This window comes from Crocodylus porosus, unplaced genomic scaffold (genome assembly GCF_001723895.1).
Source record: "Crocodylus porosus isolate Cpor-Errol unplaced genomic scaffold, CroPor_comp1, whole genome shotgun sequence".
Lineage (NCBI taxonomy): Eukaryota > Metazoa > Chordata > Crocodylia > Crocodylidae > Crocodylus > Crocodylus porosus.
The window spans coordinates 9,366,032-9,384,798 of NW_017728924.1; the positions used below are offsets into that span (position 1 = coordinate 9,366,032).

At 44.8% G+C, this 18,767-nt stretch overlaps 1 protein-coding gene across 4 annotated transcripts in view; it reads left to right on the forward strand.

Annotated features, from left to right (window-relative positions):
• Positions 1-18,767, forward strand: part of GABRA3 (gamma-aminobutyric acid type A receptor alpha3 subunit) — a 179,478-nt gene that overhangs the window by 128,528 nt on the left and 32,183 nt on the right. For all 4 annotated transcript variants that reach the window (XM_019540285.1, XM_019540283.1, XM_019540286.1 and 1 more), the window contains 2 exons: positions 1,309-1,461; positions 8,949-9,160. In XM_019540285.1, the coding sequence (XP_019395830.1) occupies positions 1,309-1,461; positions 8,949-9,160 (365 nt within the window). The remainder of the gene's footprint in view (positions 1-1,308; positions 1,462-8,948; positions 9,161-18,767) is intronic.

Below are 18,767 nucleotides of genomic sequence, written 5' to 3' on the forward strand. Positions count from 1 at the left end.
TCAGCCTTAAGGAGCAGGCATCTCTTAGTGCCCTGCTACAGTGTCTCAAGCAAATATTTTCTATGATTAATGACCAATATTAATTGCCTCTCTCTTCCCATCTGCTGCTTCTCCCTTTCCTTGTGATTCAGGTGCATACAGCTGCTGTAACCTCGTGTGTGTGTCCTCTTTTTTTCTCTTTTGTGTATGTTATTTGAATCTCTGTTGAGGATATGTCCCCTTTACGAAAAACCTCTCTTTCGTAAGTCACATCATCTCCCTTGAGGAAAGGTGGGGAGTCCAAGAATAAATATTATATTTGATCCACATTATAGCAAAAAAACCTGAAACAGTAGTAGACTGAAAGCTGAAATGGAAAGAGATCCATAAAACTACTGATGCATAATGACTTATTAGTGTAAAAATCATGACAAAAGGACGTTGTGTTCTAAATGCAATGTGTCAGACTGAAGACCTTAGTAGCAGAGGGAGGGGAATGAAAACAAAGATGGCAGATGGAAAGAATCTACTGGTTTACTGTGGAAACCTTTCACTGCCAGGAACCTGTCCCAACTCTGAACAGAGATTCTGTGAGGGGGCTTAAATATTGGAAAAGCATTTGTCATAGGCTCAATGACCGAAATTTTGGCAAATTTTGAAGGTATCAGGATCCCGCTGTGACAAAGTAGAAGTGTTACAGTCCATAAAAAGTCGGCAGACCCTACCCATCACACATCTGCTTGAGGCAGAGTAAGAAATGGAGGGGTGGCTGAATCAAAAAACCCATCCCAGCAGGAAAGGTGCCTCTTCTCCCTAGGCGCAGAGAGGCAGAGAAAGCCTCCAAGGACTGTTTCCAAGTGATGTTCAGATGATTTGGTTTTTTGGATTTTTTTGTGACTGTTTTGAAGGTAATAGAGAAAGTCCTAAGGAAGTGCTTAAAAATTTCTAATTCATGTAAATTTCTTCCCCTTCACTGTTGATAAAAGTGCTCATCAGCCTACACCTACCCACCTGCAAAACAAACCTCATGTTTTTACAAAAGCTTTGCATATAAAAGTGACACCCAGAAGGTTAGCACCAATTTCATGTTGCAGGAAATATACGCTGGTTTCATGCTGTTATTGTGCAATCTTCCTGATGACAAAACATCAGGATCTGTCGGCCAATTGCTTTATGATAGTATATTTGCACAACCTGGAAATTTATTGAAATCATGTCTTCTGTGGATGAAGTTTAATGCTCTATAACCTGGACTGAAGCTTTGTTGGTCCATACATGGCAGATAAGGATTGTTCTGCTGCTTTCTGCTCTAACCTGCTCTTTCTCCAGGAGAGTACGTCGTCATGACCACACATTTTCACCTCAAGCGGAAGATTGGGTACTTTGTGATACAGACATACCTGCCCTGCATTATGACTGTCATCCTATCACAGGTCTCCTTCTGGCTTAACAGAGAGTCTGTCCCTGCCCGAACTGTTTTTGGTGAGTTTTTGACATGCAGCCTTTTGATGGGAAAGGGATTTTAAATGAAGAACAAGTGTGGCCTCTTCAGGAACCAGAGTGCAGATGTGGTGGTACCATAACTACTTCTGTATTTGCTGATCTTATTGTCATAGTACTCCTTAGTCTGGGATTTGAATGTCTCTTTGGTGAGCATGGTATACTTCAGCCTCACCCATATGCATAGTGAATAGTCCTGGGAATCATTGTAAAGTGTTTACTGTCTCTCCTCCTGGTAGATGGCTTGTATTCATGTGAACCTTTGCTTTTTTGTGAAGTACCTCAGCTCCAGACCATGAGACCAGGATCTCCTCATACCTTATGAATTAGGTACTGGTATGTAGGAGGCTACATAAAAGTGGGACAAATAACATTGTGCTAAGTGTGGGAAAGGCAGTAACTCAGGGGCAGGCAAAATACATCCTGTGGTCCAAATCCAGCCTACCAGGCAGTTTCATCCAGCTCATGGGTGCTCACCAAATAATTGTACCCCGCTCAGCCCGTACTTTTTGCTCCCACCTTCCTGCATGTGAGGGCCCTATCCCCAGCCATCATGCACAGCTTCTGGGTGGAGCCACTTCTGCCATTGCTGCAGCCACCAAGGGATCTGCTTGGTTTCCCCAGCCTCCAGTGGCTCCTCCTTGCATTCCTGGTGCAGTTCTCACTCTGGGCAGCATGTAGGGAAGCTGCAGCTGGGTGGGAGTGCAGAACATGTGGCTGGGGCTGACAGGAGCATGCATTGGGAGCACGCAGCTTGGATGGGCAGGCTGTGGGCATGTGAGGGAGGGTGGGAACCCCCCCACACACACATACTGCCCCCATGGCCAGTTCCAGGAGCTGCACATGGAGGCAAAGAGCAGAGCCAGGCAACCCACCTCTATCATGCAGGCCTCAAGTGCAGGTCCCAGGATTTACATGCCACCAGGGGGAAGCCTTGTGTGATGCAGCTGGCTCCCTTCCCTACTCCCTGCTACCACATGCAGCTCCTGGGACTGCTTCCAGGTAGAGTCCCATGAACTGCATGTGGCGGCAGGGAGCAGGGCCAAGCTGCTGCCAGGTCCATCTTGTGGGGCTTCCCCACAGTGCTGTGTGAGTCCCAGGAGCTACATGTGAACGCCGCATGATAGAGGTGGGCTGGCCCTGCCTTGTCACCATGTGCAACTCCCAGAACTAGCTGGAGCCACACACCACCCAGTGACTGCTGAGTGTAAGCCACAAGCACCCTCAGGGCCTGCTGCCTGCTTCTGCTGCCACAGACTCCATCCATTTTTCAAAAAAGAAAAAAATGTTAGTGGGGGCTGTGCACCATAGGGGGGCAAGTGGGGGAGCCCCGACAGCCCCCCACCCCCCCTCGTACCCATAAAACTCAAACACACGCACACCCTGCCCACTCCTTCCCACAACCCTCCCACACACAGCCACACCCCTTCACTAACCTCACACACACACACAAACATACACGTCCCATGCCCCACCATACATATCCCCCAACCATACCCCATGCACAATATAAGAGTGAGACTTTATTTTTGAGCTATTATGCAATCACCTCTATTTACACCATGCAAACACATATAAATCAGTCCAAAAATATTTTTTGAAATAAAATTAAAATATGTTATATGATTGACTTGGTATATGACTTGGTTTTTTTCCATTTCCAAGATGGCAACTCCCCTCCAAAGGAGTACTACTGGGGGGAAGGGCAGGGATTTCTGGTAAAAAAGGTCAGGGATTAGGGGCAGGACTTTCAGTCCCAAGATGGCTACCAGGGGGTGAGGCACCTGTTAAGGGGCAGAGCTACCCTTGTGGCCCTTGTGGGCCATAGCTCACCACAACTCATTAAGCAGCCCTCCAGCCAAAATAATTGCCCAGCCCTGCAATAACTACTGAAGGAAGAACGGAGTAGACTACAAGAGAAATGGGAAGGAAGAATATCTGTTTGACTTTCCTTTACTGCTTGCCTGAGCAACTGGTGTCTCTTGCAAGGGATAATGGGATACAGAGTTTTTCACTTTCAGGTAGGGGTGCACCGATAGAGATCTTGGGGGTCGATACCAATAGCCTATATTTAAGGAGACATATCGGCCAGTACTGATCCGATATCTGATACAGCAGCCATCAGCTGGTAAGTCCATTATGGTGGAAAGGGAGGGGGTGGGAAGTGGCACAGGGGTGCAGATGAACATTCTTTATGGTGAGGGAGGGGGCAGGTGTAGGTGCAGGGGCAGACACTGCCCAGCTGGGGCAGGAGAGGGGCACAGGACAGGGGCCCAGCTCGTGGGGTGGAGGTGGCTCCCACCGTCGCTTGCACCCTGGGAGGGTGGGGTGGGTACCCCCAGACCTGTGCGATGCATAGCAGGCTGTAGCTGCAGGCTGCAGCTGGTGCTGCACAGGCTTTTTCCTGGCAGGCGTTTGTTTGGCTTGGAGTGGGCTCTGGTGGTGCTGGGAGGGGCTGCAGCCACCCCAAATTTTGCTCTGCTCCCAGCCCTGCGCTGCTGCCTGCTGCCTGGCGCAGCCATGGCTTTTCCTGGCACTTGGGTGGAGGAGGGGTGTTCAGTCTGGGCTGTGCTGGGTGGCAGGTGGCAATACAAGGCTGGGAGCATAGCTACAGCAATATTTGGGGTGTCTGCAGCCCCTCTGGAACCCATTCCAAGCCAAGCCCCTGCAGAGAAAAGCCCCACACAGTCATACATTCCTTTTTTATACAGTCACACATACAAACCCACTTATTCACATACATACAAAAACAGACAGACAATCCTGCAAATATTAAGATATTACCAGACCTTAATATGCTTGGGTTAGCTTGGTGACCAGCCAAGTTAACTACAAGAATGAAGCCAGGTCTTGTCGAATGCGTACTGATGTTGCTTCTTTTTTTGTGCAGGACAGACCCAAAGCCTCTTTGTTTTTGTCCATCTTTATAATGATTGTTCCCCATACAAGTCTATGACCTCAGACTAGAGTCTGTCAATCATAATATTGCAACAGAAGAGGATAATATTGTCATCGAGGGGATGTGACAAAGCAAGACGTATGGCTCCTCTTTTGTTGCAATATAATGATTGACAGACTTCAGGCTTTGTGGTCTGCAATTTCTTCCATCTGTTGTCAGCAATTTCTTCAGCTATTGGAATAAAACATGATCTTGTATTTTGTAAGTTTTAACTGCTGATCTTGGACATTGTTGTAACCTTTGGCTGTTAAAGCACAGAAGGCTATTTTTATCCTTCTGGTCTAAGGTGCAAGACTAAGGGCATGTGTAGATGAAATAGGGGCCCTAAATTGAAGTGGTGGGTTTCAAAAAACACCACTTCAGTCTATCTCCTGCTCACCATCCCTGATGGCATGCAGTCTCTGGACTGCGGCCTGGAGTGCCTCCAGCTGGCATGCCAGAGACCCCAAAAGGGAGCAGACCCCACAAGGGGAGGTGGCCATGCTCCTGGCCGCCAGAGCCTGAAAAAGCGTCAGGCAGCCCCCACAGCCAAGAGCCAGGGGCTCCGTCTGCGTGGAGCCTGGAACCATGGGCCCCATCTGGGCGGAGGCCTCTGAGGTGCCAGAGGGGGAGGCCGCAGACTCCGAGGGGACCCTCGGGGTGCAGCACATGCCTATCCACATGATGCTGCTGGTAGGTCGGCTGCAGCTGGGACTGCCTTCCCTAGGGTGCACTGGGGCCTCAGGCCTTCCTGCTCACCCTCTTGCGCAAACTCCTGTGCTAACTTGCATGCTGGGCCCAGAAGTGCACCTGTTTGTGTGGCCCATTCATGAAGCTCCAGTCATGAAGGAGACGCCTCAAAGGAGTTTTAGTTTGCTGCGTCCCAAGTCATTTAAGGTGCATTACGCCACCGAATTTCCTACAGCAGCTGGAATTAATGAGCAATACATTGCCGAGGCATGCAAACACTGACACCATTAAAGCGGTGCAGAAGCATTTAGCCTGCTTTAAAGTGTTGTTCACACACCTCTCTCATTTCGTCTCAGCATATGCATTTCCATACATACTATTTATTCTTTCATTGCCTCTTTTCAAACATCCCAGACATACCACAGGCCCTGCATACACACTACTTCTCTCATGCTATATTTAACCTACAAAATCACAAAACAAAATAATTTACACATATGCTAAGCAATGTAAAAATCAAAATAGAGTCTCACCTAAGGCTAAGTTACACAGTTATTTGAGGAAACTAAAATGGATATTGGTTATAAAATAATAAGTAACAAAGCAATAAAGGTTATTATAAAGGCACTGTTAAGAGTATATAAAGACAAATTAACTTTAGCTCAATACCTCCTGCCTCCCCTTCCAACTTACCAGCTGGAGGCAGCTCTGCACACTGCCGGCTCTGCTCCATGCTGCACTGTGGCTGCACTCAGCACAGGCATTTATTGGCCAAATTATCAGCCTCATTGAGCCGATATCCAATATAGACAATTTTCTTTATATCGGTACCGATCCAATATCAAACTGATGTATTGGTGCACCTCTACCTTCAGGTTGTTGCTATCAAGCCTGGTGCTCACCAGAGATCATTGGCATCTAAAGATTGTTTACTGGCCCCTGCAAAATGAAATGTGTCATGTTAGGTCAAATGCCCATGGGCAGATGTCCTTGTTCCCATCAGAGCTGCACACATTTGTGCAGCATAAGCAAACAGATCAAAACTGAATGGACTATGGACGCTCATCACCTTCTGAGGTTTCTCTGCAGGTTGTGGCTGAGTCAGGTTGACAGGGAGCTGATACACATTAAATTACGTGTAAAGTTGAAATCAGTCCTCATGCTAGCTTATTAACTGTTAAATTATAAAATAGGTTCCTTTTATGCATGAAACAAAACTTTGCAGGTCACCTTGTAAGCTCACTAAGGAGTAGCAGGCATTCTCTGAGCCTGGGGTTGGGTTCTAAACCTGGTGTCTACAACAGGCAGCTATTCATGTTTGGGTGTGGATCACTGCAGAACAATGTGGATCACTGCAGATCCACTCATCTGTGGATCACTGCAGAACAATGTTTTCTGAATACTCATTATCCTTTCATTACAAAACATGGAGCTGCTGTCACCAGGCATTAGTACATTCCTTGGCAATAATGATGTCCTGAAGATATTACAAAAGAGGGAAATACTGGACTAGATGCATCAAACGAAAGGGAGAAAAATACCACTTTTTTGATACTATATCATATGCTGATGGTTTTGAGTCAGATACCTTGCCTTGTGGCTATGGAGTCTTTTCCATATGAGAAGTCTTAGCCTAGCTGTTTTGATAAATCCCAACAAAGGTAATGACATGCTGCATCCCTAAATTTCTTCCACAGTTCCTGCCAGATGTGGAGCATTTAACTTTCCTACTTCCCTATATGAAAGAGTGGTGATTCCTGAGCTGGGTGACATTATTTTACCAAAACTTTTATTAGAGAAAAATGCAGCAGTGATGACAACAAAACATTTTTTGAACTTGTGCCAGCCTCATCAAATTGTTCATTTAACAATAATGAAAAGCATTGCAGAACAAATTAACAGCTTTGTTTCAATATTTTTAACTGAATCATTTCAATTATTAGATTCTAAATAATTCTTCATTTTGAAGTTGTTGTTTTTGTTGTTGTTGTTAGAATTGAAACTAAACATTTCACCTGTGTCAAGCAAAATGGTTTTGAAATAGTTTAGTTTATCTAAAAATGTATTTGCTGACAATTTCAAAAAAGAAAAAAATGTTTTCAAATTGCTACAAACCTCCCCTTTTTGTAATTTTCCAGAGTTGACCCCCAACTCCAATATCTGTTATTTGTCCGTTTCTAATGATTACATTTCAATAGTGGGTGAATGACCATTCTACATACAGGCTCCTTCAGAATGAGAGTTCCAAATATGTTAGCATCATTATAAACTAACCTTCTCCTGATCCACCATGTATTTCATTTGGGGGCCACTTCTTTTCTCCAAGGCAATGCTTTTTCACTTCTGACCCAGCAAGTCCCTTCTTACACAAGCACATTTCTTATATACACACTTGTATCCTACAGATGAGAAAGGGACTTGGATAGGGCACAATGGTTATGTCTTCATATCCCCAGTGTGTCCAAAGAGGGCTACCCTTGAGCATTTGTAGCCCACCTACTTCTGCTTACAAATATAAGTCCTGGAAAGGAAGCAATGAAACCATTCTAAGGGTCATCCTTCACGTTTGCTCTTAGCATACCTGCAACTGAAAGCTCAAGTCTGGCTCCTGGGGTGTTCCCAGGGTGGCTTTCCCAATGCATTTCCAAGTTTGGCACATGAAGGGAGCAAGTGGTTTGAGAACATACTCAAGAGTGACCCACTATGAGGATGTAGGGTTAGGGTGTAGACATACCAATGATTCCCAAGTCATTTGTATACCTTCATAAATGTACTGGGACAGCATTTATTTAAAATAATTTACTGATGTTGTAACATGTACACATGCAAGAAGCTTGAAAATTTACAACTGAACTTCTTAATCAGAACCACATGGACCCTTTCAAGCTGGTTCCATGCTCTCTGTATGCTCCAGAATGCCTCACAGTTCAGACTGAATGGGATTCTCTCATTTTTGTGAGAACCTGCAAGCACTTTACCAAGAACCAAGTAAGATACTAACATTTCATAGACTCAGTAGATTTTTCACAAGAAGACATGGTCCATTTGCTGATGTGCTACCTCCAGTTGAAACCAGTGAACTAGAGAAAAAAGAAAAACCTTCTCCAGAAAGCAGCTATCTGCACAGCTTCATGAAGCATGGAGACTGAAATTCCTCCCTGATTTTCACATCTGTAAACATGAGCTGTGAAACAGGAGATTTGATTTTCTTTGTTATCTTAAATTGCAAGATAAGAGTGGACCAGAGTCATCACTTGCCTACACGAATGCAATTCTTACTTTCCTACGCCAACCATAAATACAACTATCAGTAATTAGCTTTTACCAATATTCTTAATTAATTGAGCTACTTTCAGTCCTGGCATCAGGTTCTCTTTCTGCATAGTCAGTTTCTCCTATGCAGCTTATTAGCATATGGTACAGTTCTTTGCATTGGTACTCTGTTGCCAATGGCAGGTGGAGATGTGTTTCAAGTCTTCCTAACAAGCTGATTGCACAGCTGATGCTGGCAATAGATGTTTTCTCTCACCAGGCCAACCTTCCTCTGTTGGAAGTTGGGGCAAACTTGATGCAAGTGAAGAGCATCCCTTTCTAATCCACTTACAGGGCACAATGAATGTGGGGAACCAAGCTTGGCAGTCGTAATAGTAGCAGGAATTCATGGCTTGAGACCCAAATGGCAGAAATATTCAGCTTTAAAAACATTTATTGATGACTGCTATGTCAGGGACTGAGGAATGTTTGCTAGCTGTACTCTGGTGAGAGATGAAGGCCCAAGTCAGTCACACCAACATATCCATGTGATCTGACCGCACTCTCTTGTCCCATTTTGTTTCCACAGGTGTTACCACAGTCCTCACCATGACCACCCTCAGCATCAGCGCCAGAAACTCCTTACCAAAAGTGGCGTATGCGACGGCCATGGACTGGTTCATAGCCGTCTGTTACGCCTTTGTGTTTTCTGCGCTGATCGAATTTGCTACAGTCAACTACTTCACCAAACGCAGCTGGGCCTGGGATGGCAAAAAGGTACTGGAGGCCCAGGAGATGAAGGTGAGCCTAGCAGGCAAGGCCAGAGAGCCAGTGAGGGATAGGACAAAGAACCACCACACAAGAGAGCTGCATAGGGACCAGAAGTGGGTAACATACAGCCCGCCACACTCCAGTAGGCTGGATGGTATTCACTGGGGTCATCAATCCAGGTCTTGACTGGAGTGGTTCTTGGGGCTGGGAGGTGGAAGGGCTTGTGCAACTTTTTCTGTATTGCATGTGAGGAATGAAACCCTATGGTGTTCAAGATCTGATGGATTCTCCATCTGTCCCTGTGTACGTCTGTCTGCATGTATGTCTATAGCCTCCTGTCTCCAGCTTGGTCTGTTGGTGGTTGTGTCTGTCTATCTGTCTTGCTGTGTGGTTTTCTCTGTCACTTCTTTTGTTCACTGTCTGCTGTGTGAGAACTTAAATTTGCTGATCCATATTGCTTTTAGGGGTGTGTGAAATGGGCCATATTCAATTCGGATTCAGCCTGAATCAGGGACAGTGATTCAATTTGTTGATTCAGATCACTGTCCCCAATTCAATTCAGCCAAATCCAAATCTGTAGGTTCGATACTGATTTGGAGAATCAGCGATTCGGCCATAGACACAGCTTTAAATGCTTTTTGTATATACCTTGAGGTACCAGGCACGGCTCATGATGGTGGGGTGAATGGAGCATCACACAGGAGCATGGGGGATCCCCCACATGCTCGATGGCAAACCCAGAAGTGGTCCACTGGGGAGTGCGTGGGGGGGGCCTCCTGTGCCCTCCCAGCTTGGCGATCAGCCATGGGGGGACCCCAGGTGCCCCCCCGCCCAGGCCCAGGAGGCACCAGTCACTGAGTCCGGGAGGCATGGGGGAACCCACTGCACGCTCCCCAGCAGACCTGGAAGTGGCTCAGAAGTGCTTCTGGTCCACTTCTGAGTCTGTTCCTGAGCACGCTGGGAAGCCCCTGCACTCCTGTGGGACGCTCCATCCACCCCAGCATCTCAGCGTTCATGATCCACCTAGTACCTTGAGGTATGTAGAAAAAATATTTAAAGCTTTGTCTATATTCAAATCATCGAATCTTTCCAAATCGATTCAGAGGGTTCCAATTCGATTTGGCTAGATTAAAGGATCTCCTGATTTGATTCAGATTCAGAGATTTGGCCACCAAATTGGGCTGAATCTCTGCCAGATCGAATCAGGGACCGAAGCTTCACACGGCCCTAGTTGCTTTCCTACTATTACAGCACAAAGCCCGAAGCTTGGTGGGCTTGTGACCTCACTAAAAAAGAGTGTCCACCAACATTGCTCTCCTTGCTTCCTTGCTGTAGATGGCAGCAAGTGCTCTATGCTTTCTCTCCGAGCTATGGAACAGGTGTGACAAAGGGGACTTGATCTAATGTGTACTCCATGTTACCCTCAGCTGTCATCGGCTGTTGTTTTGCAGGCTGAGGGAAAACGAGTGGAAGTAGCAATTGGCAAAAAATTAGTGCCTGGTGCCACCCACTTTGTCCCTTCTGGCTTCATATCAGTTTTTCTGACAGCTTCCTGCATGGCAAACATTACTAGCCTTGGTTTGCACCCTTCACTGTTCTAAACTGAGCTGCTCAGAGTAATCGCTTGCTGTAGCATTCTGCTTTCTTGTTTGTATTTATTGAATCAATTTCAAAATCAGCTTTGTCCTTGTTCTTGGGTATGAAGCACCTTTTTATTTGCATTTTAATATGCTGCTCAGAACTGTTAAGGGACTATGTGCAAATATCTTGCATTGTTACAGCACAATTTGGAAGGACAGTATTTAATGAATCTCCCTGATAGTGACAGAGCCACAGCATTTAACACACGGTCAAAGTCTCAGAGTGGGTACAGCATAAAGAACAGGGCCTGTTATCATCCATGCTATACTAATCACAACTTACTGCTTCTCATGTCTCTGCCCTATCTATTCAGGTTCTTCTGTAATGGTATAGATTAGGTCTGTGCTCAGAGATGGCCATGAAGAATGGTTCTGCAGAGCCAACTGACACCCCAATTCACTTGTACATAACAGGGCAAAATTTGGCCTCTAGAGCAATGATTCTCAACCAAGGTACAACAGCACCCTGGAGTGCCTTGAGATACATTGTTCACGGCACTGTTAATGTGCAAACATGATTGATTAGATAAACCCAGGGATTTCAAACAGGAATCTATTGTGTTAAAAACATTCTGACTTGTTGTGGTCTTTGCAACAGTAGAATTTATTATTTTTCTGTAGTCAAAAAATGGGTGAAAACTAGGAGCTAATATTTTATGGAGGAGGGGCATCAAGTCTCTCCTGGGTTCCTTGAGTTTATTGAGGGGTGCCTCAAGTCTAAAAAGGTTGAGAACCACTGGTCAAGACATTATAGGCTAATCTAATTGATATCAGCTGGAGTCTGGTCAGGCCCTAAATCCCTTGGGTTATATATATTGACGGGCAAAACAGCCTAGATAAAATAAAAACCAATTCAGTCAAGTCCTTCACTTCTCTCCACTTCAAAACAAGCTCCATCTAAGGAATGCCAGAGGTTCAAAAAACTCAGTTAACTTTAAAAGAAGTTTAAGTCTTTAGTGCCCCAACCCTAGTAAAACTAAAGATGCACAAATGGCACCGAGACACCATGAAGAAAACTTGTTCTTGCAGGTATATAGTGGGAATCTGGCAATGTCCGCTCTGTCACAAAGGAAGCACTTCCTGTGAATTTGCATCTTAAATGTGCAGACCTAAGAGGGTCAGATTAGTCTCCAAATTCCTTCTAGGTGTATCCATGTCTAGTCTTATTGCAGACTAAGAAAGTTGACTGGATTCCTATTTCTCTGATGGGCACTTTATATTCACTTGTCCCCAGGTCTTGCAGCATCCATTTTAAGAAAGATCCAAGGAAAGCAACTGGGTTGGGGGACTTAGAAATGGGGTACATTGCCCAATGTAGTCTTCATTTTTATGTCACTGATCTGTTTCCAGGCAGAGTACTTGGAGCAAATGAAGGGTTGTCCACTGAGTCAGTTTCAGCCTTTAATTAGCTCTTCTTGAAACAATTGAGGAGGAAGATGGTAGAAGCTGTTAAAACCTGATCCAAGAATGCATATTGGCAATTTATAAAGTACTTGAGCAACAAGTAGAACTATGACTCCAAACTGGGACTTCATCTCTGGACAGTTGTCTTTATGACTGAAGTTCTGCTATTTCTGCTACAGTAATGACTGTTTTGTAGTCACTGGGTGCACTTGTACATGTGATGATGTTACCATGTACACATGATGAAAATTTTCCTGTGTGGCTTAATGGTGTCACACTTTACATGTACATGAGTTTTGGGGGTTTTAAATGAATTTGTATCATCACAAACTAAATCACATGCTGATGTAGTTGAGTTTGCAAAGTTGCAACTTGGAACATTGCAGCCATTAATTTGTCAGCTTGCCCCTTGGGCACAGAAGAGGTGGGTAGGTTCTGCTGAGAAAAGGATTGGGGACCTTGCCACTTCTGCCTTCAGCAGGCACCTGTGACTACCAGGATACCTGAAGCCACCCAGGAATGGGCTGGCATGCCCCTAGGGCAGTATGAGGAGCTGCCCAGAGAAGGTAGCAAAGACAGTTTGTGGGGTGCTAGAAGCCTAAGCAAGCTTGAGAAGAATTGGATCGGGCACCTCTGACGTGGAGCAGCACCCAGTCCACTAGCAGTCCACCCAGCCAGCCCCAAGGCACTCTGCCACCATAGAGAGAAAGGCCAGGGTCCCCCACAGCCCAGGGGCTACACAGCCTACCAGCAGCTTGCCCTCTGGCCACAGGAGAGGCAGGAGACTCCACCAAAAATTTTTTAAAATGATCGGGCCCCTCACCACTTCTGCCTTCAGTAGGCATCTGCAGCTGCTGGGACAATGACCTATATACAGTGATGGAAAAATAAAAGCCACCATTTCAATTAAAAACTCACTGTTTCAATTTAGGGGCCATAGAATGCAACCCTGAAGGACTAAACCCCTGTCATGTGTACAAGTGCCCTACTACTATAGTGCATGACTTTCTGTACCGATGAGAGAGGCTAGATTGGTAGCCCTGAATTTTGAAGTTCTCTTTAGGTACAGCACAGGTGTGTTCTGAACTAGGCTGTCCCTATCCCTACGGTAGAACTACTACCGAGAGTCCAAGAGCAAGCAGGAGAATCACCAGCACAGGAAATTTGTTTGAGAGCAGGGACTTAGTATTTTTTGGAAAAAGAAAAAAAATCTCTAGTAAAAGTTTTGAAGGCAGCAACAATCAGAGAGAAGAAAGAAGCTGAGGTGTTTATGAAAAAAATAGTTTTGGAGACAAGCTTTAAAAGCTTGCAGCTAGACCTGACTTGACTGGAAGAGTCTTAGCACTGGAGAACATGTGGCCTTCATCTAAGAGGAGCCTCTTCATTAGATTCTGAAGATGCCTATTTGGGGATCCTGCTGCTGGAGTGTGAATATGCAGTGTTTGAGACAGTACTCACAATGAGAACATGTAGGCTGTCTTAGCATCAACTCTGACTACACTGGAATTCCAAGGAACTAGCTGCAATGGGGTTGTCAACCCTAGGTATCATACAGGCCACCATCAAGGTGATTTTTGCACCTGAATCCAGAAAAACCACCTGCAGTTATGCCTTTTCTGCTGAAATCTGGAAAAGCCACCAAACCTATGAGAATAACATCTATCCGTTACTGTTCGGCAAAAGACCAATGCCCTTCCCTCAGAATGGGGTGCTCTCCTTCAAGCTTCCAACTGAAGCGTGTCTGTTCTTTCAGTGGCACAGTTGTTCATATAAGCAAGAGTCAATGCTTGCTTCTACCTTTTGCTTGCACAGTAGTCTCCTGAATTTCTGGAAAATAATACACAGCTAAGATAGCTACATCCACACATGTGGAAACATAGCATTGTCCATTCCCTTTGGCAGATGGAGAAGCTCACTTCCTTATTCTCCCATCTATTTCCTCCAGGCAAACATCACCAAAGAACCTTTCCCCCAAGTACATGAAATCTTTCAACTGATGACCTGGTTCTTACTCACTTTATCACATTAGCACAAACTTTGCTCTGTGTGAATAAGATGGTGACTAGCACAGGATTTGCTTATCTCATCCATTGACTGTAAATTCTGGCAAAAGCTAGATACATTTATTTTTTTTCCTTGCCAGTAGAAAGATGCATTGAGACAAAACCCCCAGATCACTACCAATGAACTGGACAAATCTCTGGAAATTCATACTTTGCAGACTCCAGATGATGGATTGGACACATTTCTATTTTCTGCTTCCTAAGGGTTAAAAAGACCTTGATAAGCATCTTCAGGTCTATCAAGTTGTTCTTTTTGCCCCAAGGCTCCATTTTCTTGCACCCTTCATATGTATTTCTGTCTACTGGCTCCACTTAACCCTGAAATTAACTGAACTTTAAAGCTTCATTGGATGTCACGGCTGATAGTGTTCACTGACCTTAAAGTCACCTAAAGCTCATAACTGCTGAGCCCCTAAAATGTAACCCTCTAAGCTTGACTTCCTGGCAGCCCTCCACCCTCACCCTGCAAGTTCTTTTGAACTTCTGGGCATGAAGTGAATCCAAGTACTCCTTGCCTCTTTGTCCATACCTTGCCTCTTTCCTGTAATTTGTTTAGAACTTAGCCACAATCTATGCAAGCACTAATGGAGATTGTAAGTGAAGAAAAACAAGCTTTCTGCATTGAACAACAGTGAGCTGGGGGCCACCCTTACATGTCTGCTCCCTTACAGCCATTCATGGAAAAAAAGAAAGGAAAGACAAGTTGAAGAATGAGCATATCTGAGGCCATATGGCCTTAAGCATGGTCTTCATCATACTGACAAAATGCTGAGCTACTTATGGCTCTCTTTTGTTTTATTTGGGTATGTAGACAGGAATAACTCTGGTCATTCGGTGTCAATATCAATGCAAGGCTGCATTGCTCTGTGCTGCAAGTCCTGGGTAGTACTTGCTCTGGGTGCCTGTGTATACAACACTTGAAAATATACATACTGTATAAGACTGAGGCTAAAGCATGTGTGATCCCTGTAACTGAAAACCCAGAAGTAGCCACCACTGCTCCAGAAATCCCTGTCTCCTGCAGTCCACTCCTTAAACCATCTCTGGCTCCACTAAATAGCTGATGAACTTGCATCCATTGTGCTCTACAAAGTCTAAGACTGAATATCTCCTGGAAATGTTTCAGGTAGAGGAATCAAACCACTGACATTCCACTTGACAAGCTTATCTATAAATAATAGTAAATGACAGATATTTTGCATTTTTCTAGCACAAATGACGATTCAAAAGTGCTTAAAAATATTAGTGAACTAATCCTCAGTCCCTTTAAAGTAGGTGATTACCAAAATCTCCCTTTTGCAGATTGGAAATTGAAGCACAGAGAAGGTAAGTGATCACAGAATATCAGGACCAGAAGCAGTTATAGAACTTATAAATCCTGAATTTGGGACTTCATAGAAGAAGGCTGAATTATGTAGATAGCTCTGGTTTCAGCAATAATACTGTTGCCAACTAGCATGTTGTGGTGGAGCACCACTGGGGTGCTCACCACTTAGGGAAGTTGCAAGCTCTGGGTGAGCTTTTTGGCTGAGCAACAGGGAAAACACCCCCCCCAGGAACCATTTTAAGGGGGAAAGTGTGTCAAAGCACTCATGGTGCTCTGCCACTTTAAGAACTGGGCTTGGCACTGGGCAGGTACAGCCCAGTTTTGAGGAGTGGCCATCTTAAGACTCAGGCCAGCAGGGCTGGGGGCAGCAGTTTGCTACTAGATGCTGTAGAAGCAGCATTATGTGAAGGAACTGCTGAGCTGAGAACAATTAGGAGGTAAAGGCAGGGGCTTATGGGGATGGCTTGGAGGTTCCTGGTCCTGGACATGACCTAAAACTGCACCCTGCTGGGATAGGGAGGCCTGGTGGTTCTGCCTGTGGTGATTCAGGGCCATTTAAATTCCAGGTTCACGGACCATCCCAGTGAAAGCTGGGTTGGGGCACCTAAACCCCTGCCCCCACCACCTGGTGGGTTACATGATAACAACAGAGGGAGTAGTGGGGCCAGCGATGTCCATGTGGGACACCTGAGCCCATTGGGGTGCAAGATGCTGAAGGGGAGTAGTGCAGGCCAGGTAAGCTTTGAGAAGTGCCTGAGCCTGAAGGGGTGGAAGACACCATGAGTCTAGCAGGGCAGAGTGGAAGAGACTCAATGCTGTGATGAGTTGGGTCTTGCCTCAGGCTGGAGCTTAGCATGGCTGTGAGCAACACCTGTGAGGCTTGGGATGCAGTACAGGGATGGCTGGAGCTGCATATATAGGTCCAGGAGAACAGGGCATTCAGTGGGCAGCCGTGTGCCTAATTAAGATCATAATTACTTAACAGCAAGGTGTATCAGGTGAGAGTGGCAGGCAGCGTGCCCAGAGGCAGCGGGAGAGCAGCACTGTGGCTGGCTGGGGGGCTCCCACGTTTGCTGTGCATGTGTATAGACTAATCTCATTTGAGGATCACAATGTGATGAAAGCCAGCTTTCATGATATTTCACGTGACAGGAATGCAGTATGTAGAGTCAGTTTTGTGTCACTTTGTGGAGGATGACAGCACATCTTTGCCCAACACACATTGTCATATTTAAGACACCTGTGTTATTTTCCTCTTTTGTTTTTCCAGTTTTCCATTCTGTTTCACTTGCAAACAGAATCCCTCCCAAATTCATATCCTAGGGGGCAGAAGGCTAGTTTGTATCTGATTTCAACTAGAAATCTTGTATGAGTCATCTGCTCTGGAAAATACAACCCGGTAAACCTAAGACCTAACCACTTATTCCTTCACCTTGGGAACATGATTTCTTGAGCATCTGTGCCTCAGAACTCTTTAAAAGGTATGCGGAGCCTTGGGGCTCTAAACATACCGAACAATCTCAAGCAGCTGAAAATGAATGGCTGGTAGAGAATAAACATTTCTGCACCTGCCTTCCTTGGGGCTTGGAAGTCTGATCCAAAGTTTGTTGAAGGCCACTGAAAGGACTCATTGGCTTTAGTGGATTTTGAATCAGGCCCTCAGACATCAGATACAGCTCCTTTATCGTAGTAAATGCCAGCATTCATTTTTTCCAGTATAGCCTCCTGTTTTTTACAGGTTTAAACCAGGATAGATAGATTTGTTGTTCAAATCCTTGTATGGAGACTATCTGCTTTGAGAAGTGTCATGTTAGTTCTGGTCAGTTCATTCATCTCTAGTGAACTGCATGGCTGATTAACAATAATGTAATCCACAGGAGATTCTCAATTAAATTTTTCAAGCAGCAGCTGATCACTCTTTAATTCCATTAGTTCTTACTTATAACATATTACCATACCCATAGGATGTAATTAAGTGGTCAAGCGTATTGAAACTGTGACACATTTTCCAAACCTTTATCAACCTCTTGATAGTTTAAAAATATTCACAACATTCACCTTCTTTGAAGGATGTACCACTAAGTATGGCTCTTCTGGTCAAATTTGATTAATCATTAATCAAAGGTTCAGTTAACCATAAAAAATAATAGCAGTCTTTACAACCGTGTCAATGCCCATGGCCTTATCATTAGCCTAATCCGTCTTTAAACTCTTTTCCACTAGCTGTTTAATTTTTGTAACTACAGGAGTCAGTCATTGTCTGCAGTTATAGCAATAAGATTGCTGAAAAATGTTTAATGCTCAATTGTTGCATGTAGCATCCCACTGAAAATGCATTGTGAGCCCTCTTATTTTTCTGCAGTAATTGACCAAGGATGAAAATTGCCTCTGATGTTGAGGAGTAGACACTTCCATTAAGCACCACTGCTACACAGGGAAATGCCCCATGTCCCAGCTGCTACAAGTAGGAAGCCCTACATAGTTTTGCATACAGAGGAAGTTTGCAAGTGGATCATGCCTCACCGTCTTTCCAGGGGGGTTACAGGAAAACAGCTACAATCATTGCAATTGACAGGATGTGTTCTCCAGGTTGCCCATCAGTTGGGAAATGTATTTATTTTCCTCAGCCTCTACTAAATGACCTTCATGAAGTGTAGCTATTGGGGCTTCCTGAGAGAGAGGCAAATATCACAACAGCAGCATCTTCCCTCGGTAGGAGAGCGGTGTTGGCATGTTAAGGTATGTGTGGAAGAAGCAAGCAGGGAATAGCTAGTTGTAGAGACAAAAACATTCATGGGACTACAGTCACCAAATCAGGAACACTATGATTGAGGGGTCCATAATATTTGTTGTTGACCCATACCGGTTTTCTGAAGGTTGTCATATCGTCCTGGAGGGATCCATAGATCTGTTCAGGTTTCACCAAATTTAAAACAAATTAATATTTGTCTGAAAAGTCATGTCAGAAAGTTTGGTGAAACTGATAGGTCTTCATCCTTTCAACAACAAAAAAGCTGTCGTCATCGTATCATTAAGAACCATGCCATGTGACTTGGATGACCGACCTTGAGCTATGCTGGGTGAAAAGTCAAAGTGAATGGAATGAAAATACTGTCTGAGTTATGATGGTTAATATGGACAAACAACAACCCTCCCCCCCTCCCCAGAGGAAAATGCTGGTTACTTCCAAAAGCAATTCTGGA